At 39.7% G+C, this 25047-nt stretch overlaps 1 protein-coding gene across 3 annotated transcripts in view; it reads right to left on the reverse strand.

The window, feature by feature from the left end:
- Positions 1-1893: 1893 nt before the first annotated feature.
- Positions 1894-25047, reverse strand: part of adam11 (ADAM metallopeptidase domain 11) — a 32776-nt gene continuing 9622 nt past the window's right edge. The window contains exons 5-26 of one of the 3 annotated variants that reach the window (XM_061708379.1): positions 18981-19063; positions 18710-18767; positions 17166-17223; positions 16394-16530; positions 13123-13197; positions 12907-12978; positions 11974-12140; positions 11787-11871; positions 11563-11653; positions 11208-11259; positions 10901-11000; positions 10690-10761; positions 10210-10302; positions 9712-9792; positions 9482-9596; positions 8646-8751; positions 8440-8559; positions 8156-8324; positions 7908-8022; positions 5605-5695; positions 5147-5164; positions 3841-4002 (exon numbers count right to left, since the gene is read on the reverse strand). In XM_061708379.1, the coding sequence (XP_061564363.1) occupies positions 3987-4002; positions 5147-5164; positions 5605-5695; positions 7908-8022; positions 8156-8324; positions 8440-8559; positions 8646-8751; positions 9482-9596; positions 9712-9792; positions 10210-10302; positions 10690-10761; positions 10901-11000; positions 11208-11259; positions 11563-11653; positions 11787-11871; positions 11974-12140; positions 12907-12978; positions 13123-13197; positions 16394-16530; positions 17166-17223; positions 18710-18767; positions 18981-19063 (1974 nt within the window). In that variant the 3' untranslated portion in view covers positions 3841-3986. Of the gene's footprint in view, positions 4003-5025; positions 5165-5604; positions 5696-7907; positions 8023-8155; positions 8325-8439; positions 8560-8645; positions 8752-9481; positions 9597-9711; positions 9793-10209; positions 10303-10689; positions 10762-10900; positions 11001-11207; positions 11260-11562; positions 11654-11786; positions 11872-11973; positions 12141-12906; positions 12979-13122; positions 13198-16393; positions 16531-17165; positions 17224-18709; positions 18768-18980; positions 19064-25047 lie in introns of those variants that run through there. The other 2 variants (XM_061708377.1, XM_061708378.1) reach the window with 2 other exon arrangements.

Raw genomic sequence — 25047 nt, forward strand, 5'->3', positions numbered from 1 at the left:
TGACTTCGCGAGCGAGGGGCTATGAAAATTTCCCAGAATGCTACGTAACCTACGCCGTAGGCTCTGCGTCGATTTGACTCGCCGAGTCAAATCGGCGAGTCTACGGCGTAGGTTATGTAACCTACGCCGGAGCAGCTTGACCCGGCGATCACGTCTGTTCTCGGGCTGTGAGCTGCTGCTGCTCCCCGGGGGCGGCGGCTCTTCTCATCTCCGAAAACATCGAGTCAAATTTCTTAACAGGCGTTATTTGGATAAACTGAGCCCAGGTTGGGGATCTTAACGGTTACTTTTAAGCCTGAAAAAATATTAAAACTTAATAAAGTGGCATATTAACAGCGCTACAGCGGAAATTAAAAGGAGCTTGAGGCTCCTTTTAAGAAATGAGACTCTCTAGCGCCACCCTTCACCGCGACGGCCGTTGGGGGTACTGCAGCCAACAGTGAAGCCGGCACGGGAGAACGGGGAGAACGTGCATGCAGCGTCATGTGACGTCACATCCGCAGCCCAGCGCGGGAAATTCGGGACCGAATTGCAGCACATTTTGCAGCACACAGCCTGTTCAAGGCAAAGGAGAGATTCACTAGAGGGCTCATTCTTTTGGGTTTGGAACGCTTCATCTGACATTATTACTAGAAAACTTAAAATGTATACGGATTTTTTTCATAAATCCTGCCACAATCCGGCCTCAAGCTCCTTTAAAACAGCTTTTGGCTCTCAGCTTCCTGATCAGGGTAGGGATGAAAACGAGGGGGAGTAGGAGAAATGGGACAGGCACCTGGGACAAGTGCCCTAGATCTCAAGTGCCCTAAAATCTCCCCCTTCTTTTTTAGGGGTTAGGGAAGAAAAGAAGGGCGAGTGGAGAAAAGAAGGGCGAGTGAAGTTGAATTGGGATTGGGCCTAAATGTGCTTGGAGTTCAGCAGGATTGGTTTAGCGTTTCAGGTTGTGCACATTGTGTCTGATGTTCCAATAAATGTGTTTAAACAATTGTGAAAAACTGTAAGTAACTCTGCCAGGTCTTTTTAAAAAACAACTACTTCTGAGGGCATCTTTCAAGAAAGTTCATGACCGGCTTCTGACACAAGGAAACAAATGATAAAGGAAAAAAAAGTGGTATTACTAGACATAGTGAACAATCCCCCTTCATTTGCACCATATTGTTGATCGTTTATTCAATTTTTTTCAACATAGCAGATCCATACATCCCACTGTGGTCGGAAGTGGCATTACTACACAGTCTAAAGAAGAAACAGAAGTATTCCAACCAATCAGTGGGGTTGCTGTTAAAGTTACGTTTCTGTCATCAAGGGGTTTTAACTGTTAAGTGATTATAAACAGCTTGTGAGAGTATTAAATACGATGGATGTGGGTAGAATTTTGAATATGAACATGTAGACATAATTTCAGGGAAATATAGCAATCTGCTGACTCTAATCTAGAAAAAAAAAAACAGAGTGCCAGCCGAACCATGACAAACGCTGCTCCAGCCAATAACAACCGGTCTGAGCTGGGACAGATGAGGGCTTGTTTTCTCAGGGAGATCTGGATGCAGGGGAAGGGAGAAGGTAGCACTCTGTATTTTGTTGTTGTTTTGTTCACCTATCAACAGATGTGATGTCATCCAGAAATTGCTCACTGTACCTTTAAAAATGATTGATAAAAGAAGAACACAAAGGAACATCTCAAAGGAACAAAGTAACAGTTGTAGAGTTGTAGAGGCTACGACTCTACTACAAATTGGGTTGAAGCCCTTAATTCTCACTACAAATACTTAAAGTAATTAAATATGTATAAGTGACATTGGTTTAAACAAGGACTTGATCAATATTTTCTTAACTTTATGGGCATTTTACACCAAAAGAAACGCGACAAATGCACCACACAGTCACTGGTATTCAGATAAGTTTTAATATAGAGTTACATTAGTATTTTCACTGAAAGTCAGTGAACGATATCTTTTATTTAGTCCATATACAACACGTGAGGACAAACAGTGGCAGTAAACACAGTGTGACCTGAGCTTTCAGCCGAGTCTGTTCTTTGACTGTTTTTTGTTTTAATTCAGTTTATTTTAAATACGTGGTCAAAGGGATATGCTGACATTTTAAATTTACTCTGCACTGAAATTCTGAGCAAGCAAATGTGTGTTCATTGCACTTCATTTAACACGCCAACATTTTAAAGAGTGCTCTGTATGATACCCTTCAAATTAAAATGTCAACATATTCCTTTAATGCTACTGAAGGTTAACTGGCAGTGTAACTTGGATAGTTTCTTGTGACGTCTGTGCTATTGTCCTGTCCTCTCATCGTTATTGGTAAAAGACTTCACATCTACTGGATTATCATCCTCTGAATCCGATTAAACGCACTCAAATGGAATAAATGGAGAAAGTGATGCACATAAAAGTTGCAGAAATGGACTATTTATTTTCTGAAAGGTGATAACTTCTGATATTTGTTATTTTTCACACTGTAATCATATTTCAGAAGTTATCTTTTAAAATACATATTTATTGCCAATCTTTACCTGTTCACACCTGATTAAATAATATGAACGCATTTAAAGATTAGCGCATACTACATTTTTTTGCTATTTCTTTGTTTTCCTCAGCTTAAGTGTGTAGTTGTACAGTAACATCCCACTCACACATAATGCGTTGACTTTGAACGGGGTGATGTCAAACACTGCAGAACTGAATTGTGGGTCCACTGCGTTAGAGTTGTTCCCCCCATCACAAGTTGAAAAAAGCTAAACTTTTCAGGTGTGGATGCAAGCATCAGCTAATCAAATTGTGATTTCAAAGCACCCGGCTTTCTTGTGTTCCTCATGGGAAGAGATATGTTTGATTGTTTAATTGTGAAATCAGAAGAAGAGCATCAGAAACCCCCACTGTCGCTGTAGCTGCAACGCTCTTGCGTGGGCGGCCTAAAAAGTAAGTAACAAACATCATACCTGTGGACTTGAGTTAAATACTGTCTTAGAAATCTCTGTTACTTCTAACGTTTATCCCCTAAATGTGAATATTTCCGGTGGCACGTATGAAACAGACAACCCACATTTTATCCGTTGTTTTGCATTCTCTCTCACTGATTACATCTCCACTCGTAGAGGAGTCTCGTTCCAGACTTGTGCTTTCATTCAGAGTGGCAGTGAGTCACTGCTTTCTAAATGAGGCGGTACACTATTTACTACAGCACCCATGTTCAGCATAATTGTATGCATATAGTTTGGATATGAATTAGTTAGTATACAGCGGGGTAAAACATTCAGTGCGTACATTTGCAGCTGTCCATCTGACATGGCTGCAGTAAAGCACTCGTATGTCATCAGCACAGACATAAGCTTCCTTGCAAGCTCCTACTATAGAGTCATGCATCAGGAGTGTCGTTTACTACCGACGGGCTGCTGTCTGATAAAGACAGGCATGAGAGGAGAATTTATGGCCATTATTGTGGAATGTAAAGGTCTAATAAATGGGCTCAATCTATACAGAAGAAAGCCCAGATTCAGTATTTAGTGATACTTGTGTACTTCTATTGCAGCTGAAGTTACATTAGTGATGGTTGGAGACGTTTTTGTTCCCCATGAGGTCCAACAAAGATTCATGAACTAAAGTCCACACTGAGAAAGGTTCATGAACCCCCTTAAAGGTCAAGTTTGATAACAGTCCATACACCAGAAGACTGTAAAGTACAATCTGAAAAGTCTCTGTGTGCATGTCCAGGAAAAAATGATGTCAAAAACAGAATGATTGACATCCGTCTCCAGTAGAATCTGACCATGTGCATCTTCAGGGCTTCTGCGGGTGTTTGGATGTACTTACTATCCAAAAGGGAGAAAAATACCGAAAGAGGACTGAAAAAGGCAGAAAAGGAAGCAGAAAACAGAGAAGGTATGACAGCTCGTCCGTGGAAGACGTCTTTGCTCTGTCTCCTCGGAGAGGACTGCACACAATGCGAGCAAGACAGGAAAGCAGAGATACGACTCAAACTCCAGAAGATCTGGAAACAGAAGAGGAATGGGAGGGATACAGAGGAAAAGGTGGATGGATGAAAAAAGAGGGAGAGCAAAGTCAAACAAGACTTTTTAGAATTTGAACTGAAAACACCTGGAGAAGACTGAATCATTGCTTCTCATCAAAACCTTTTTTTTTTTGTTTTTTTTAAGTATTAAAAGATAAGTATAATGCTAAACATTTCCAGATGCACGTTTTACTAGAATTAAGTTTTTTTATTAATTATACACAATATAAGTCAGTTTATTTGGATGATGCATAACCTCAACTAGAAAACAAAACTCTAAAAGAACAGAAAGAAAAAAATTAGAGCACTCTGCTTGCCTTTTATTACTGAATTTAGATAATTTATCAATGCAAAAATCAAACACTGCAGTTTATGATAAAAATAAAAGCCAAACTGGTGAGGCCGCATGCAGTACAAATAAAAATGAATCAAACAAAAATAAACCATTCAAATAAACAATTCAATCAATCAATCAAACCATCATGTTTCTTGAAACTGGTTGAGCTGTTGCACATATAAGTTCATTCAGACAGTTTTCCTACATGAAAAAGAAAGGTCTCACAGTGTGCTTTCCTGAACCAGTTCTGCAATTAAGTTTGATGTGGCTCATAACTCAAAAACACCTATAGTTTTGTGGGTTGCAGACACCCTTTTTGAGCCATTTTTACTCTGGCTCTTTAAAACACCTGGTTAGGCTTCTTCAACCTCCAGGCTTCACCCATGACACTCATTCCACCCATGACATCAATCAAACGCAGAATATGGCAGGACAGCCAGACGTGTAGGTTCAGCAATACTCCCTCAGAAACAAATCAGCATCTACCCAGCACGATGCCAAAGCCACTTCAAATGCAACTTGACGGCATAAAAAGATGAGTGATATTACAAAATGTTTTGTAAATATGGGGCCTTTGAAGTTTGCAATCTACTTACAAATGCTGAAGTATAAGTTATCGTTTCATACTATAGCACTACCCCAATGCAAGCGCTCATTAAACGTTTTTTTTCAAGAGAAGGTGATGGATAGGGGTGTATAAAATAGATGGCATTAGGTCGACACAGCAGTGATTCCACACTAATGATGTCGCAGTGCTGGGATCAACACTCAAAGGCGGCATCGTACCTTCCTTTACGGATGTTTCTGGGTTGTAGCGATGCAGGAACAAGATAAAGGAGACAAAAGACACACGGTAAGATTGCAGTTTCAAGACATGAAAACATACTGTTTCCACACAACCCTGAAAGCAAAGCTTACATTTGAAATGTCTTTCATTACTGACACACAGACTATGCCACAACTGAATCTCTTTTTTTACATTTGCTATCCACCACAGTTAAAATATGAAAGCCTTGTTACTTTAGATGCATGCAAAGCTGGTATGAGGCAGAACAGTAAATGAAAGTGAGTGAAGCTAAATGCAAACACAGAACCCCCCATTCCAAAAAAAGAGGAATTTGAAAAAGCTTTGCCATCTAACAGGACAAACACTGAGGAGCATTCAGCAGCAGCTGCATGCACGCTGGGAGGAAATTATGTGCACACAAGCATGCACATGCACACAGGCATGCCAGAGCTCTTACTTAAAACCCCAGCCAGTCCCTCCCAGGATTATGGCCCCCACTAGAATTGCACCAGCAACCGAACCTATTATGATATTGGTGCCACTGGGACCTGTGGGAGTGAAGGAGTTGGGCAATGAGAGGAAAAAAACTGCATTTAAAAACAAAAAGCATGAGGAAGCGCAAGAACAAGAATCCCTTTGCCTCATTTCCTTTTTCATATATATTTTTTTTTAATTTTGAATGTAAAACTCATACAAAAGAATGTTCTTTGGAGCGGCATGTTATGAACTATGATATATATTTTATAGCGGCATGCAAGAATGGGATAAAAACCTGTTAAAGGAAACAGTTGTGAGTACAATAAGATATTTTTTTTCAACATTTTATAATTGGTTCTTTTGTCCGTGAACTTTAAAAAAAAAAGGAAAACAAAATGAGCATCAGGCAGAAGCTCGGGCAAGAGGTCGGAGCTCTCGTAACTCTTACCAAAATGACATCACTCTATTAACACTTTGGCTCGCCTTGTTGACAGGCCAATGAATGAAAATTATATATTATATAAATTATAGTTTTCAAGCCAGCTTGAACTTATTGTAAAACTGCTAAAAAGGTAAATCAAAGTCACGGTTTAACTGCAAAATATCTGCATTGATGGTGCATCGAAACAAACAAAAAAAAAAACAGAAACAACACACATTTGACCCTCACAGAGTGGTGAAAAAAAGCTTCTGTGTCTTTACCACAAAGAAGTTTCCAGCTGCTCGCTATATATTTGTGTTTTTTGGGGAATACAAATGCTGATCACAAAGAAAACAACAATGTATTTTAAACGATCTTCTGTTGATGAATACATTCAAAACGGAACTTTTAGGTGGTATTGAAGAAAAGTGTGCATTAAAAAAAAACCTGTCCAGCTGTTAATCACAGGGGTCTATCCTGAAGGCCTGTTGTTGCACAGGGAGTGTTTCCCTGTTAGAGGAAGTTTGGATTCAATTAAACAGCAGAGGCTGGAACTAAACATCAGTCCGTCTGTAAAACAGGTGAGGATAATAGAGGCTTCCTTAAGAGGAGGCTTCCTTGAGAAGATATCATTTGAAACACTCCTTCAGCCACACGTCAAGCTGTTGCTATGACAAGCTCAGAAACCCATGGACTGTTTTGCAAGGCCTGCTCAAGAAACCTTGAGAAAAATAATATAAGTTAGTCTAAAAAAAAGTTCACAACTAAAAGTCTTTGCTAAAAGTCTTTGGTAAAAAACATCCCCTAAACAAGAAGTAGAAAGATTCAAAAAGTGTTTTTATGTTAATATTATGAACTCCCAATGATGCAAAATAGCTAAATGTTTGCTTTGCTGTTTTTTTTGTTTGTTTTCTTCCCCATTGTCCGTTTTTGAAATCTTTGCACTAGTAGACATTATTCACTGTAGGAATCAGCACGTCAGCAACTTGGAGGAGATGAAGGGAACAACAGAACTGATTTCTTATGCACAACATTATTTAAAACCTTCTTTCAATACACCTAGATTTCTTCAGGTCAAATGAAATAAATCTACAAACCACATTTTGAGAAAACTGAAATGTTGCATTGAAATCCTGACAGTTTTCCCAGATTGTCAAGAAACTCAACTGCAAAATAACTTGTTTAGTTATATTTCACAACAAACTATTTGTCCTTTAATGAAAAATCCTTCCAATAATATGCAATGTTTAGAACCTCTTTAAATGATGCCATATTGGTTCATTTCTACTGTAGCCGCTATCATTTTTACTTGAAACAGATGTTGACTCATGCGCCAGGATGAAGTGAATGTGGAGCTGGCCATGTCTGACGGATTTCTGGGAGATAATTTCTCTTGATTTAACAGAGGAGCAGTGGAAGTCTCAAGTCATTCTGATTGTACTTGCTACATCACGTCTGATGGAGCCAGTTCCTACAGAAGAGCAGAATTGTCTTTTTGGTACAACATGCTACCCGTAGATGCAAAAAGGTGTTTCGTTTCGGTTGCACGTTTTGAAAAATATTTTTAAATTTCAGGGAAATACACCTCGTAAAAACCTTTTTTATGTGTACGGTAAGTTTGTGCAAAAATGATCAGTTTCTATCAGTCATTTTTTTAATTTGTAATTCCAAGGTTCGTGGAAATGTAGGTTATGTATATAATGAAAAAAATGCTACAGACACTAAAAACGGCTCTTGTATATGGCATTACGACAACAATGCTTATATAGCACCCTTCTAGTCCAGAGAGCACTCAAGGCGCTTATTTCTCTTTATATTGTACTGAGGCTTATAAAAGGGATCAAACTAGTTTGTGAGATGACCTTTGTACTTCTCTGGACCCTCTGGTGAGATGGAGGTGGGAATTGGGTCGAACACACTGCAGTCCTTCCCGGTGTAGTCTGGATCGCAGATACACTTCACCTCGTTGCTGCAAGTCTGCAGGATGCAACAGAGCCAACACAATTAAGCACAAATCAATTGTTGCTATCTATTTCAAACCCAAAAGCTGTTCAACATAAAAATGCAGGATCCAATCTGGAGATGGGACAACAGCTGGACATAGACTCACTCCATGATGGGAGCAGATACGGGAGAATGAAGAGCCCGGGCAGGAGCTGAGATTGAAGGTGGTCACGGGGAGGCAGCGTCGCTCCAAACACATCATGTTTGGCCCACATGGTGCCCCGTCCTCTACGTAGCCCAGATCCAATCCGTCATCCAGCACTGCATGACCCCCCCTGCAGGTCAGATGTAACAAAATTTCTGTCCCTTTGTTTCCCAAAGACATCTAATCCTACCACTGAATCCCAGTTTGCTTTGGCAGGATTTTGAGTTAGAGAAAAGCTGCCAAACCTGCAGTCCATGTATCTGTTCTGATGGTGGACAGTCAGACTTGTGAGCCTCCCCTGCAGTTCACCAAACCTTGGCTGGGCAGTAAGATTGGTGCAAAGGAGCAACCCACATAGAACATCCCTGCAAAACATTAGAAGATCCAACAATGAAAATCTTACAAACCTCCGTTGTTGTGTCAACCACACGTTTTTAATGAACCCCCTCACTGTTTGTTGCACTGAATCCATCCCTGGCCACTGGGGTCTGGACCACAGTTCCCCTTCTCCGTACCCTCAGAGTTCAGCTTTTCATAGCAAAATCTGTCAGCTGAGTCTGAGGGGAGAGAATATTCAATTCAATTTCATTTTATTGTCCCCCAGAGGGGAAATTCGCTTTACAGGGGGGGATAAAACCAAGTAACATAGAACATAAAAGGCATAAAAACACAGAGCACATTCACACAGCTAGGACACAGCCCACAAAGTACACACAAATACCCTGGGGGGTTGACTGAGGATGTAGTGTGGAGAGTGGGGAGTGGAGTTCACAGCTGTTCATTTATTGAGTTTTAAATTAAGTTGGTTGATGGCGTGAGTTATAAAATAATTTTTCAGTCTGTTTGATTTGGTCCTGGGCAATCTGAATCTCCTGCCAGAGTTCAAACTGGGCATGGAGAGGATGGTCAGGACACTGTAGGATGTCCTGAGCCTTGGATGTCACCCTCCTGCCAAAGACAGTAGGCAAGTCAGGGAGGGCAACACCAATAATTTTGCTGGCAACTTTAACAATATGTTCCAGCCTCTTTATCTCCTAGTGAGAGGCTACCAAACCAGGAGATAATGGCAAATGTCAGGACAGCTTCGATCACAGAGTGATAGAATATGGTCATTAATTTGTTGCACACTCTTTAATATAGTGTTCACTCATCAGTCAAACTAATTTATAATCAGACTGGACTGAAAATATCTGAATAGTAATAACGAGTTAAGGTGATCAAAGACCTGCACTGCCATGCTCAACCATGAGAGGGCAGTGCAGCATCAAACATCCAAGCCAAACCTACTGTAGCCCCACAGAGCCCGGCACTGGCCATCCCTGGTCTTACAGCGCCCTTCATAGCAACGGCCCTGGCCTCCATCACAGGTGTATCCGTCCAGTTTGTGGACATTATGTGGACACTTTTAAGAGGGAGAGTAAAAAAAAAAAAGAAGAAAAATAGTTACTTAAGACTTTGGGTTTTAAAACTTTCAAAGCAGCTTCATAAACAAACAGAGGAGGCATCTCTTGTTTCACCTGGCTGGAGTCTCCTGCGCAGGTCTCTGGAATGTCACAGTCATTCACAGCTTCACGGCACGACACCCCTCTGAGCTCATACTGGAACAACCACACAGGATGACAATGACACAAAAAAAAAAGCAGAAAGAACAAAGAGAGGGTCGATCATGAACCTGATGAAGAGCAACAAACTAGATAACTGGTGAAACCACCTGTTAACTGTAAGACAAGACTGAATAACCTTGAATTCTACACATAGGAAACATTAAAGAACATGAAAACTGATACTTGTCTGAGTAACTAGGACCTGGCCAAAATTAGATTTGAAAACTACAACTTCAGTGAAACAGTTAATCTGATAACAATCTGAATGTTGAATGAAGCAGCAAATCAGTAAGCACTGATGCAGATAAATCTGTAACTCAGCTGCATTTGAAGCTCAATAACTCAATCTCTTCATCAGTGACATCAATAAGTGTGTTGTGTTCAGTGTTGTGATGAGAGAAAAGAACTCACCTTGCAGTCCCTGCAGCAGAGCCCGTTGCTGCACATTGCATTGTGGGTGAGAGTACACTTCTTACAGCAGTTGGCTCCTCTCTGAGCACATTCCTGAAGACCAGAGAGTGTTTGCAGGACAAGAATAGATTGTTTTGTTTTGTTCTCAGCACTGAAATACTGAACTCTCAAAAATTACTTTAGCTTGAGTTTTTCCCTTTAAGGCTCCTAAATTGGTATTGTTATGTTGGCTAAGAAAACATCAGTATTTGTAAAATCAATTCTAATATATCTAATAAAAAAACTAAACTTCCTGCAATGAAATTCATAATAAACTGTTATGGTATGAGAAAATGGCTCTGAAATATCATGCCCTACTGCACGATTTTGTCTGTGAGAGTTAGTAATTGATCCACACATCAAATATTTAATCTCAACTTTTCCATCTAGGTTCATGAGATTGTTTTCACTGCATCGGTAAGTGAACTTCAGTCCACTCACCACTAGTGATCCACAGTCACAGTCTTCTCCCAGCTCCACATATCCATTACCACACTCTGAGGGGTCCAACAGCTAAAGAGGAAAAAAAAGAAAACACCAAGTGAAAATAAATTAAAGAATATCACAGAAGTCTTCAGTAACAATCAATGCCAGTTTAATTTTCGGTCCATATGCAAGCATGGTAAATGTTCCCAACAATCAATCATCCCACCTTTGTGGGCTTGTTGAAGAGGCAGCTGCCTCCTCCCTGCTGGAGGAAACGCAGATACTCATCGATACTGCAGCGGGAGAACTTCCTGGGCAAGTGGTAGCTGATTGTTGCAGAAAAACATCAAATCACTTCCACTACTTTGGTAAAATTGAGAGTTGTGCTTAATGCATGCAAGTCCAAAAATCAAGTACTGAAATCATGAAAGAAAAATTAAAAAAAATCCAACAGACATATTTTTCAGTAAATACTCTTCTAAAAATCAGGATGAATTCAATTGATTTTATTTATTCTTAAAATACATCCATACCCTGTATCCTCCATGATACAGCCAAGCCACGGGTCTGGACATCTGCAGCTTCCTGGACACACACACACACACACACACACTCTATTTATCTGGCCACAACAAGCCATGAAATAAAATAAAATCATCTTTAACTGTTGAAATGTCACAAACCGAAGGAGAAGCAAAAGAGTAATTAATTAAATATAATCCAAGAACAGCTGTTTAAGTTTTACTGGTGTTTAAAAGCAACTGGTGTCTTGTTATTTTCAGACATGCTACTAGAAGTAAGTTATTCCTGAAGAACACCTGCCTACTTGGCTCTGAATCTGTATCAGTCTCTTTTGAAAGCTGAGGCTGGTCATGTGTTAAGTTTTACCTGCAGCCGTTTGGTCCCTGTTTCTCAGCATGCCGATATTCTGCCCGAGGCTCTGACACAGCGTGATGGCCATTGGACCGACACTGCCAAACTGAAGGGTCACACAGACATTCATTTACAAACAGCTACAGGGAAAACGTATAATAACCTCTGATGACTTGAAACATGATTTTATGAAGTCATAAAGCCATAAGTGTCTCTAATCTGCACAGTAAAAGTGTGACCTCGTTGATGCCTCCTCCCCGTGTCCGTGAGCATATACCGCCAATATAAGCTGCCTCACTGCGGTTGCCCATGAACGTCCTGCCACTGTTGCAATGACAGGGAGACGGTTAACCAAGAACAACAACAAGAAAGCAAGAAGAAAAACTAAAATATCAACAATCCCAAACAAAAGAAGAATTAACCCACGAGAAAAGGTGCACGGCATCGCAGCGTTCCTTGATGCTCTCCTTCCTGTACTTCATGAAGTCCCGTAAAGTGAGCAAGGCATCGTCACCAACGGCGATCTTGTTTTCAGATGACCAGGTTTCCATGGCCACCAGGACAATGCGAGTGTTGAGCTGCTCCTTGTAGATCTGAATAATCAAAAAGGGGTAATGTAAAAGAAAAATATGCAGCAGGTGAACATCTGCTGCCAACTCTATTGCAGCATGATATCAATAGCAGTAAAAGTGATTAATTTACATTTGGAGAAGAATTTTGCGGAGTCTTAACAGAACAGGAAAAAAAAGCAACACAAACTGAGAAAAAAAGAAAATAAACATCTTATGGAAGGATAAGCAGGAATTATTTCATGATGAGTGAGAGAGGGATGAAAGCAGCCCATTTCCATGGAAACAGTTTGTCCCGAGTCAGCCAAGCTTTCTCAACTTCATTTAGCTGTTTTGTATGATAATTATATCCTATCAGCTGCATCGTGCACACACGAGAAAGGTCATTAAATAAATGACTAAAAATGCTCACAGGGCTTCAAGCTTTGTGACTGGAGCTTCATATTGTCACTGAACTCCCTCCAATCTGACAACATGGAGTTAGCTGGGAAAAAAGGAAGCTTTTTTTCTAATCTCACTTAAAATTTAAACATCTATTAATAAAGCTTTGATTTAATCTTTCCATAAAAGTATCTCTTAAACCATTGGTATGTTCAGTTGCTTTTTGATTACATAGAACTGACATTTATGCAACCGTTCAAAGGTTAAAGAAAACAGTGTACCGTATGTATTCACTTGTGATATTTTTTCCCAAACATATTAAAAGTAAAACAAAATTTAAAAAGATAAAACCAAGTGTTAGAAATATGATTATAGTGAATAACTAGTTTAAAATATAAAACTTTCTCACCAAATCAGCCATATTCACCACCGATTTGGCAAAAACCTTCGTCTTAGTGGTTGAGCGACGGAACTGCACAAACTAAAAGAACAAAGTTTTTCATAATTTCACAGTGCCGATTACAAAGATGCATGAACACTGACTGCCACATCTGTTACACATGTTTCTTATTTCCTCTGTGCTACTGTTACATAGACACGGTAAAACAGTCACATTCACACCCACCAGCTTATAGTCGTTGACAACCATCAGCTCGATGTACTTGGTTTCAGTCTGGACGGTGCGCTGTCCTCGCCTCGCCTGCAGGGGGAAAAGAAAACCACAGCCAAATATTTGAGCCCGTTGACAAAATAACCTTCACACAGGACAGACACACATGAAGACAACGCAGCAGGTGAAAGCATTACTCACACTGCATGAACAAGAACAGATGCTGATGCCAGTGAAACTTTAGTCTTAGTCCTTGAGAGGGCACCGCCATCTCAAAGGACATCAGTCATTAATTCATGAAGCAGAATATTGCTTTGCATCTGAAGAGATAAATTACAGTTCATCTGTCTGATTGCTTTCAGAGCCTAAAAATAAATGAAAATACTCCTAAAGTCTTTGAAAACTTTCCATTAAATATTTTCCATGGAAACACTGGACACTACAAATAATCATTGTTCAAAGCCCTCAGATCTGAAGAGGGCATGTGTTTGCACCACAATCTTGGGGTGCCAAGTTAATGTCTGGCTTCAGGGACCCAAGAAGACACGGACCCAAACATAAAACTGGAAGCTTTAGTAGAAACCAGAGGGTAGTGCCTCAGCTGATATGCTTACATTTGATACAGTGCCTTGTGAAAGTATTTGGCCCCCTTGAACTTTGTGACCTTTTGCCACATTTTAGGCTTCAAACAAAGATATAAAACTGCAATTTTTTGTGAAGAATCAACAACAAGTGGGGCACAATCATGAAGTGGAACGAAATGTATTGGATATTTCAAACTTTTTTAACAAATAAAAAACTGAAAAAGTGGGCGTGCAAAATTATTCACCCCCTTTACTTTCAGTGCAGTAAACTCTGTCCAGAAGTTTAGTGAGGATCTCTGAATGATCCAGTGTTGACCTAAATGACTAATGATGATAAATGGAATACACCAGTGTGTAAACACGTCTCTGTATAAATGCACCTGCACTGTGATCGTCTCAGAGGTCCGTTTAAAGCGCAGAGAGCATCATGAAGAACAAGGAACACACCAGGCAGGTCCCAGATACTGTTTGGATACAAAAAGATTTCCCAAGCTTTAAACATCCCAAGGAGCACTGTGCAAGCGATAATATTGAAATGGAAGGAGTATCAGACCACTGCAAATCTACCAAGACCTGGTCGTCCCTCTACACTTTCAGCTCATACAAGGAGAAGACTGATCAGAGATGCAGCCAAGAGGCCCATGATCACTCTGGATGAACTGCAGAGGTCAGAGGTCATGATCACTCTGGATGAACTGCAGAGGTCATGATCACTCTGGATGAACCGCAGAGGTCAGAGGTCAGGGGTCACCTACAGCTGAGGTGGGAGACTCTGTCCATACGACAACAATCAGTCGTATACTGCACAATTCTGGCCTTTATGGAAGAGTGGCAAGAAGAAAGCCATTTCTTAAAGATATCCATATAAAGTGTTGTTTAAAGTTTGCCACAAGCCACCTGGGAGACACACCAAACATGTGGAAGAAGGTGCTCTGGTCAGATGAGACCAAAATCAAACTTTTTGGCAACAATGCAAGACGTTATGTTTGGCGTAAAAGCAACACAGCTCATCCCCCTCAAAACACCATCCCCACTGTCAAACATGGTGGTGGCAGCATCATGGTTCGGGCCTGCTTTTCTTCAGCAGGGACAGGGAAGATGTTTAAAATTGATGGGAAGATGGATGGAGCCAAATACAGGACCATTCTGGAAGAAAACCTGATGGAGGCTGCAAAAGACCTGAGACTGGGACAGAGATTTGTCTTCCAACAAGACAATGATCCAAAACATAAAGCAAAATCTACAATGGAATGGTTCACAAAAACATATCCAGGTGTTAGAATGTCCAAGTCAAAGTCCAGACCTGAATCAAATCGAGAATTTGTGGAAAGAACTGAAAACTGCTGTTCACAAACGCTCTCCATCCAACCTCACTGAGCTCCAGCTGTTTTGCAAGGAGGAATGGGCAAAAATGTCAGTCTCTCGATGTGCAAAACTGATAGCGACAAACCCCAAGCGACTTACAGCTGTAATCGCAGCAAAAGGTGGCGCTACAAAGTATTAACTTAAGGGGGCTGAATAATTTTGCACACCCAATTTTTCAGTTTTTTATTTGTTAAAAAAGTTTGAAATATCCAATACATTTCGTTCCACTTCATGATTGTGTCCCACTCGTTGTTGATTCTTCACAAAAAAATTACAGTTTTATATCTTTATGTTTGAAGCCTGAAATGTGGCAAAAGGTCACAAAGTTCAAGGGGGCTAAATAGTTTTGCAAGGCACTGTATATAGTTTTTAGGAGGGGCTCTTTGCTGTGTTTGTGCTTCAAAACAAAATCATTCCAACATTATTAATCCAAGAAGGGTAAGTGGGACAACAAAAACCTACATCACTGACCAGGAATGATCCTGGAGGAATGAAAGGAGCATGTGACTGGAAAATGTTGGCTGACATTAAATATTCACTTACATCCCAAGACCAGCAGCTCTGGTACTTTGGTCCATGTCACTCTCTACTTATAGAACTGACAGTGTCATGGAGAGATGACACGGATGAGGCCAGTAAAAGGAGGAGCCTGAAATATACCAAACTGAAAGTGGATGTGGCACAGCGAAGCTGGAGAGCAACAATTTTCAACAATGAAGCTTTGGCTACCAGGGTTTTCATCGCTACATCCACTCCTTAAACAGTTGCACGTGCATGGCCAAGCCCTGCACCACACCATCAAGAGGAGTTTAGGGACTGCTTGAGTACGGCTGTGGATAAGGAGGAAAGACCCCAGTAGGGCCCAAAGATGATAGAAACAGACACCCAGGACAAATCAATCCTCTTGTCCCTTTACTTCTCAAATGGTCAGGTTCAGTCACTTGCCCTCCAAGTAATGAAAGGGTGCTGCAGAATATCCTGTCTTTTCAGTAACAACAGTTTTCTGAAGAACTTAGGAAAGGGACCTAGGAAACCAGACGATTTATTACAACCCTACCAGGTGGAAACCACATCTATCAAAACAAAATTCACATTTTTAGTGCGTTTGCAACTTCTTTTTTGGTTTTAAATCAGATCTTAAAAATCATCCCCAGACATGAGCTACATTTCCTGTCAACCATTTTCTTTTTTTTTTTTTACCATTTTAAGCTACAGCATAATACTGTATTTCACAATCTTGTCTTTGTATATCTCATCGCTGACGTTTCCAAGTAGGTGAAAGTTTTTTAATCAGCTGGTAGTATGCATGAAGTTTGTTTTTTATTTCTTAGACTGACTTGTCTCTTGGAGCGTCTCAGGCCTTTTGCAAAAATAGGTTTCTTTTCTTTAGAGCCTTCATCTCCATCCTTCTCCTTGTCGTCTCCTTCGCCGCCATCTGTCTGCCGCTCAGACGCTGTTCTGCTCAGGGAGCAACCTGCACCAGCCACACACACGAGAGTCAGACAGAGAAGTGTATAGTCATCAATCCAGGAATGGATGCAACTGTGTATTTTAGTCTGCTGAACCGAGGAAAGATCAATATCATGCAGGCACTGGAGGAAACAGCAGTACAAGGGAGAGTCAGGGTACGGCGGCAGGAAGTTAGAGGAAGGGGGGGATGAATCAGTGGAGATGGAGGATTGTAAGCAACAGAGAAACTGTGAAGATAAGCAGCCAAATGATACATTCACCAAGGGCAAGGAGGACAGACGGACAACTTAAGGACAACACACTTGAAGTATGAGACAAGATCAGAGCAAAGGTGCAACTAAACACAGACTTGCCTCTTGGAACATTTGATTATTTTAGCTCAATGTCAAGGACAAGGAATAAATACCTCCACACAAGATGCAGGACAAAGCTGATGAGTTTAAGTATCAAACTGAATGAATGAATGAAGTTTCATTTGTCGTAACAACAGTAAGAATTGCACAATAGTGGAATTGTGCAACAAAATGTGCATCACTCAGGATAATTATCCAATGTGAAAGGTATTTTGTATAAGCAGAAATTTTACTAAGGATGATTTCAAGTCTAAAGTTCAGAAAGAGGGTCTGATGGGGTTCCTACCTGTACAGGGGAGTGGGAAGAGGTCAATGCCAGGCATTCGATAAACAATGTGGTCTATCTGCTCCAGAGAGATGAGAGGGAGGACAAAAACAGAAAGAAAGAGAACCCATTAAGGCCCACTTAGGTATTTACATTGTGGGATGTTTGATATCTTACAACTAAAGCCTTGCTGTAGCAAAAGCACTTCCAACCACATCTGCTGTCTGTACTAATGAATGTGCGCATCTTGCAACACCACTCCGTCGCACTAGAGGTGCACCTTAATGCAACTAATGCAAGCACCAATATTTTAAGTTTCAATCTACAGTAACTTATCATAAATATAATACAAAAATCAGAAAACTTTTAGACAATACAGAAAATTCAATACACTTTTTTTTAATTGGATGTAACCCTAATTGCTCCATGGTGTGTTCTCTCAGATGTAAGTCGCTTTGGATAAAAGCGTCTGCTAAATGACAGTAGTAGTAGTAGTAGTAGTAGTAGAAGTAACAACACATTCCTCCCAAAAAGTTGGAACAGTAAAGCTTTTACGACTTTGTAGTGCTTCTATTCGTGCTCACTAAACTTAAAAGGTTTTATTGCACTGAGGAAGCCAAGCTATGAAGAATTTGAGTTGTTATGTTGTCCCATTCTGACAATAGAAAGATTAAGTTAAGGGAGGAAAAAAAAGCCATGATCACATAGCAGCAAAAGAGGATTCAAGTTAGGAGGAAATCTTTTTTCATTCCGATTCATTAACACTAAATGTAGACACCCTACAAAATGGCAAATCACCCCTCTTCTCATGGTTCAACAATAAAATCATATTAAAAATAAAAAAACACCAACATTTGAACCACATAGAAATTGAATATGTCAATGCCATATAAATGAATGCTGTATGAAAAGTGGTATACAAGTGTGATCTTTAACTTTGCAGTGTGAAGAAAGCATTGTTCTCTGAGGTAGAGACAGCACAGCGGGAAGGAAGTGCTCTGATGCATAATTAATCAATCACATGGCTAATATAATGGCGGTAACACTACTGGACATGGAGGCACACTTAGCTAGGGATAAATACTTTATGAAAATAATCCATCTGAGGTTGAGAACAAAGCAGAGCGCTAGACGGGAGGAAGTTTATGACAAGCCGAGAGGCTATTGATCCATTCATTCACTCTATGAAATTGAGCTGTTCCATTAGTGTGGTCCTTAAAAGGAAAAAAAAACTCAGCCTCCTCCATTCAAAATTCCCCTTTGTCCCTCTGTTACATATTTTAAAAATAAAAATAAAAAAATCTGCCGCACAAAAAAGTTTTTTTCTCATTTTGGTCAGTTTTTTGTGGTCTGTCTGTGAGGGAAAATATTTCCCCTTTAGATACAAAAGAGAGAACCTGTCCAGTGTGGACGTTGAGAGAGGAAGCAGACACCACTACTTTGTGAAGAAAATATTTGTCTAAATATCTAAGATAATTATATCATACCGTTTTGTTTTAGTGCCAAGAAAATAGCGTACTCCCCATAAAAAATCCCCAATATGAGGTAATGAAATGCCCACTCACGTCACTGCTGCCAACAGGTTTAATTCCATAGGAAAAGTTTCCATCAGAAAACATCCCCCTAAAAAAAAAATTAAAAAAAATTAACATTGGAAAAAAAAATGTACACAGCAATCTAAAGTACATTAGGTACAAACTTTAGCTACCAACAGGCTAAAACCAAACATGGGAGTTTTGGCAAACTCTCAAGCCTTAAAAAACACAAATTTCAGGCTCCTGAACCAATTCAAATTTCTTGTGAAATGACAATTGTTCATTTAAATATTTGACTCACTGCAGACCATCGCAGGTAGACAAAGCAGCCCATGAACCCGGCAGACCCCTTACTTGACCATGGTAGTAGCAATGCTCTCCTCCCTGAAACCAAATAAAAGATCAGAGTGAGACACTTAAGAATATACATAATCCAGTAACATGTTCATGTCAAATTTCAGAAGATGAAACCAGCACTCTCGGGGAGCCTCTTGCTGCCACTGATCTCCTGACATCTACAGTACAGGGCAGGTATTTTCCATCAGCCAGATGCCTACAGTCAGACAGGAGATCAGTGACTACTAAACAACATAGTAATCTGGGAAAACCTACACCTGACGCAGCAGAGGTGAGTTACAGCAGGCAAAAACTGAATATAAAAAGCTGTATTTTAATATAAATAATGAAAAGTCAAATAAAAAGACCAGTGTTGATGTACAGGCGGTATATGTAATCTCAAGTCGGGTGATTTAAGGATTTTTACTTAAACAACATTCCAAATCAGTAATAAATCAAATTCACACATTTGCAGAATAAGCCCTTTTGATTGGATGTGAGAATTTGCCCATTTAGCATGACGACAACAGCTGCTCGTTTTCAAAAGTGCAAAAATCAAGTCAGAGTCATAAAATAATCCATCTCAAGACTCCAATTCGTAAGCTGATACTTAGAAGATGTATTACGTATATAAGAAATTGCGCATGTGTCAGCATCCTGACCTGAAAGAAAGTGCTCTTGTATGTTTTAAAACCAGAATACAACAAAAAAATATAATAAAAAAAAAATCACCTAATCAAATGAGCTGCAGTAAAAAAAAAACAAAACAAAAAAACACCCTCACTGTGAATTTTTGAACATCAAAAAGGTTGAAAGAGTAAATGAAATAAAATAATTAATAAAGTATTTTATTTATTTTAAGGTATTTTGAATTGAAAAGAACATCAGAAATGTGATTTCTGATTTTTCTCGTTGTCTCTATGAATATTTCTGCATACTAAGCTATTCATTATGCTGGATGTCTGTGCTAATTAAGTAAGGACTCAATTAGTGTTGGAAAATGTTTTGCCTCGTTGCCCCCAACATTCCCATCTTATTTCCTCAAGAAGATAATCAATGGGGCCTAAATTATACAAAGCACATTTAATGCATTTTAAGCTAATCTGTTAAAGTAAGTAGATAATGAAGTCTTCATTCTTTACCCATTTATGTGCAATATTCTTTCACTCATTCATGTGCATTATTCTCTCATTCATTTTCATAGTGTATATATATTTATGTTTCCTGCTTCTTATTTTGCTGTTTACATAGTCTTTACATGTGTGCACTTTTATGGAGCTGCTGCCTAATCTCATTGCACCATTATAATGATAATAAAGGCTTTCTATTCTATTTCTATTCTATTCATGGTACTGATATGAAAAGCAAAAAAACAACTTTAAGGGAAACCTTTTTCCCTCCTAACTGACTGAGAAGAGCATTTTTTGAAAATGGTTCCACATTAAGTTATGACTTCCCATATCAAGGTATGTGAACAAAAGGAGTATTTTCTCTCTTTGTTTTTTTTCCCCATCTCTCTACACACATTACCCCCAGGCAAAATGTTATATACTACACTTTGTCTCTTAGACCTTCGTACAACTTAGAACATTTGTATATGAAATGTTCACGTGAGGACATTTATCTAATAAAAAACTATTTGATTTGATTTAATGTAAGTAACTGGATGACAAACCCTTGAAATTGTGTTTTTTTCTTTAAGCCCCAATTGACACACACTGTCTTCCCCTAATTTATCAATGCTCTTGGTACGACAAGGTCACTCAGTTACCTGAGTGACTGATAAATCATCTCATCAGCAAATGGAACGCCATGAATTTTTATGGAGACCATCTGGAACCCAAAACAACACATCCTATACACATGGCCACGCTGATATGGCTTTTCCTCCAGCCAGACCTTCAACAAAATATTCAACAATTCAGTTTTTTTTAATCATCCTGACTAACCGGAGACATCCCTATTCATTATCTTGATTAATGAAACTGAGATTCAGTGTTTCAACCCTTTTTACAGGCTGATGAATATTTGAGAACATCTTTAACAGGGTCCAGTTAACCGTGACAGTGTGAGTGACGGTCTCAGTTGACACTTTCAGTTTGGCAGAGCTGCTGAGAGGTGTTACCTCGCCTCCAGATACCTTCACCTGATTATGAATAATCCCCTGCAAGGCTCCAACTGGGCGATCATGTTTTGAATATTGTGTTTCAACACCGTGTTTCAGTTTGCAGTACAGGAACGATCAGATTACAACAATCTGAGAGGTGGTGCGGTACCGTCAACCAAGAATTTAATGCATGATTTTACATGTTAGAGATGATCAATGATGTTGGAGGGAAAAAAAAAAATTACAAATGCATGGAAGGCAGACATATTTTTATAATCAAATAGCCACTCCAAGCAGATGAAGACAAAAACACATGTCTGTCTACAGTGTTTTAAAACCTGGAAGTGTGATTTCCAAATAAATGCATGTGTGCCCTTACAACTTAATGAGAAATCAGTAACTTGCCTTGTCGTTCGTTGGGAACTGTTATCATTTACCTTTCAAAAAGGTGAAATGTTGTGGAAGCTCAGATGATGCTGAACCCATCCATCAATCAAACATGATGCATGATATCTCAACACAGTTATGATTACCTTTTGTGGGGTGGATCATTAATGTATTTAACTTCTAATTTGTTGTTTGATTCTGATCACTCTGCTATACAATGTTATACAAATTGTTGACTTTAAGGCTTTACTGCAACCTCTACTTAGAGACTCGCGGAATAATAAGCATCTGCTTCATTCTAAGACAATTCCAGCACAGCAGATAACACGCTTAAGAAAATTATATTTTACTAATTACATATAAAGCACAGCTGATGGAGTTTGTTCATTAATTCTGCAAATATCTAGTAATGCACCTAAGATTTAAACAAATGTTTCAATCCAACGATGATGATGGTGTTACAACTTTAAGGGATCATGCATGTAATAACCAAACTCATCTGTTGACATAAATGTGTGAATCTCAGTTTGTGAAAATCCATCCAACCTCAAAAGAGAGAGAATACATTTCACTCAAATGTCAATCTTGTGGATGCAAGTATAGAAGAAGTCAGACGTCACCAAGGTCACCAATTTCAGCATCATTGGTGATATCACCAGAACCAGAGTCACACCACAAATGCAAACTCATAATTGATATACTCCATTCATCCATTTCAAATGATGAACGTTTTAAATAAAGCTAAACACTTATAACAATGCAACACAGTTTCTTCTGCCCCTAAAGCACCTTTATTCTTCCCTGCTGTGACGTGTAACACATTGAGAAGTGAAAACAGAATTAACGTGGCCATAATGACACTATGTGAATTGGCAATCCAGAAAGGCATTGAGCAGGACAGAGGATGGCTGAAAATTATTGACAAAAGATTAAATCAGTCTATTACGGTGATGGTGAGAGACAGCGTAGAACGCCTAGCCAAGATCCCAAGTTAAGTAATAAGCACACTAAAAACAACATGGGGGGAGAAAAACTTGGTTGGAGAAGCTGAGACTTGCTGGACAGCCTGTATCAAGTTTTTTGTCACTCTACTTGTAGTACTCAGTAAACCCCTGTTTTCATGCTTGGCATCAGAAAGAACCTCCACCTGCTAAACCCAGGTGGATAAACTGAGTCTAGCGTTGTTGTGTCTCCCAGGAACAAGCGGGTACAATCTTGAACACATGTCAATGGTGTTCATTCAGAGCCATGTTTTATTCACTGCCAGCTGAATGAACCAGTCGCTGACCAGTGACATTAAAGGGGACCCATTATGAAAAACAGGTTTTTTCTTGCTTTAACATATATAAAGTGGTCTCCCCTCAGCCTGCCAACTCAGAGAAGGAGGAAAGCAACCAAATTCTGCAGTGTCTGTACAGCCGCCCGGATGAGCCGTCCAGTGTGATGTGGATCTACGAGCTGTTCAGATTCTGCTCCTGTCGTTACGTAACCAAAATGCGATTTACATCGGTTGGCCTCCGATGCGTGAAACCACGCCCACAACTAACTCCGCCGGCCGGAGCTTCCGCCATTTTTTCGTAGCGGTGTATCGCGTCATTCAGGCAGCCAATCAGCACAGAGCCTCATTATCATAGCCCCGCCCACTCAGAATCCCACATAGATAATGAGGTTAGAGAATGGGAAGATAAAGACATGGCTCAGAGGCTGAATTTCTAATTTATTTAGCAAAAACAATCAAAAGCTTGTTTTTAAGACATCCAAGGCCTGTTTAGGTATTAGATGCCATAATAGGTCCCCTTTAAGGAATAATGTAATGTAAAAGAAATTTTTTTTTGTGGGATCCCTAAATTCCCATCTGGAGAGAGGAAGTATAGTAGTAGTGCACCTTTATACTGCAGTCTGTTGGACAATGGCAAATAAAGAGTGGTAGTCTAGTGGCTACAGAGGTGGGCTTGGGTCTGGAGGAATGGCAACCGAGATGAACCACCTTGGACCCTGAGCAAGGCCCTTAACCCTAATTGCTCCCCGGGCAAAATGGTGTGTTTGTCCACTCAGATGTAAATTGCTTTGGATTAAGCATCTGCTACATGACAGTAGTAGTAGTATGCAGCATTGAAGCCCATTATTTCTGCTGCATCAGATTTGTTTGAGCTGAAACTGAATTTTTTTTTTTTTTTTTTTTTTTTTTTTAAAAAGAGTTTCCTGACCCATTGTTGTGAGGATGTTCTCTTTTTCTTCCCCTCTAAACTTCAATCTTAAGCCACTATGTAGGAATATCACTTCAGACCACAAGGGCATATCGCAAGAAGGTTCATGTGACAGTCTTTTGCATAAATCAAATTGAAAACTGCATCTCCAATGAATCTCAAAGATATTTCAAAATGTGCTACACCATCCCCACTCACAGGATTTATCTGTGGAGACTTTGCTAAAAGACAGACCTAACGTGGGGCCAGAAAGTATTTAGTCAGTCACCAAAAGTTCTCCCACTTAAAAAGATGAGAAAGGCCTGTAATTTTCAATCACAGGTATATCTCAACTATGAGAGATAAAATGAAGGAAGGAAAAAAAAAAAAAAAAAAAAAAAAAAAATCCAGAAAATCACATTGCAAATTATAGTGGAAAATAAGTATTTGGTCAATAACAAAAGTTCATCTCAATACTTTGTTATATACTCTTTGTTGGCAAGACAGAGGTCAAGTGTTTTCTGTAAGTCTTCACACACTGTTGCTGGTATTTTGGGCCGTTCCTCCATGATCTCCTCTAGATCAGTGATGTTTTGGGGCTGTTGCTGGGCCACACGGACTTTCAACTCCCTCCAAAGATTTTCTATGGGGTTGAGATCTGGAGACTGGCTAGGCCACTCCAGGACCTGGAAATGTTTCTTAAGAAGGCACTCCTTCGTGAGTCCCTGGTCGTGGTGAGTTACTGATGGTTCCTTTGTTACTCTGGTCCCAGCTCCCTCCAGGTCCTTCACTAGGTCCCCGTGTGGTTCTGGGATCTTTACTCACCGTTCTTGTGATCATTTTTACCCCATGGGGAGAGATCTTGGTGGAGCCCCAGATGGGAGATTATCAGTGGTCTTGTATGTCTTCCATTTTCTAATAGTTGTTCAGTTGATTTTTTCACCAAGCTGTTACCTATTGCAGATTCAGTCTTCCCAGCCTGGTGCAGGGCTACAATATTTTTCTTACGTCCTTTGACAGCTCTTTGTCTTGGCCATAGTGGAGTTTGGAGTGTGACTGTTTGAGGTTGTGGACAGGTGTCTTTTATACTGGTAACCAGTTAAAACAGGTGTCATTAATACAGGTAACAAGTGGAGGACAGATGAACCTCTTAAAGAAGAAGTTACAGGTCTGTGAAAGCCAGAAATCTTGCTTGTTTGTAGGTGACCAAATACTTATTTTACCCAGGAATTTAGCAATTAATTCAGTAAAAATCCAACAATGTGATTTCCTGGATTCTTTCCCTCCCATTCTGTCTCTCATAGCTGAAGTTACCTATGATGAAAAATATAAGCCTCTCTCATCTTTTTAAG

This window comes from Cololabis saira, chromosome 19 (genome assembly GCF_033807715.1).
Source record: "Cololabis saira isolate AMF1-May2022 chromosome 19, fColSai1.1, whole genome shotgun sequence".
Classification (NCBI taxonomy): Eukaryota; Metazoa; Chordata; class Actinopteri; order Beloniformes; family Belonidae; genus Cololabis; species Cololabis saira.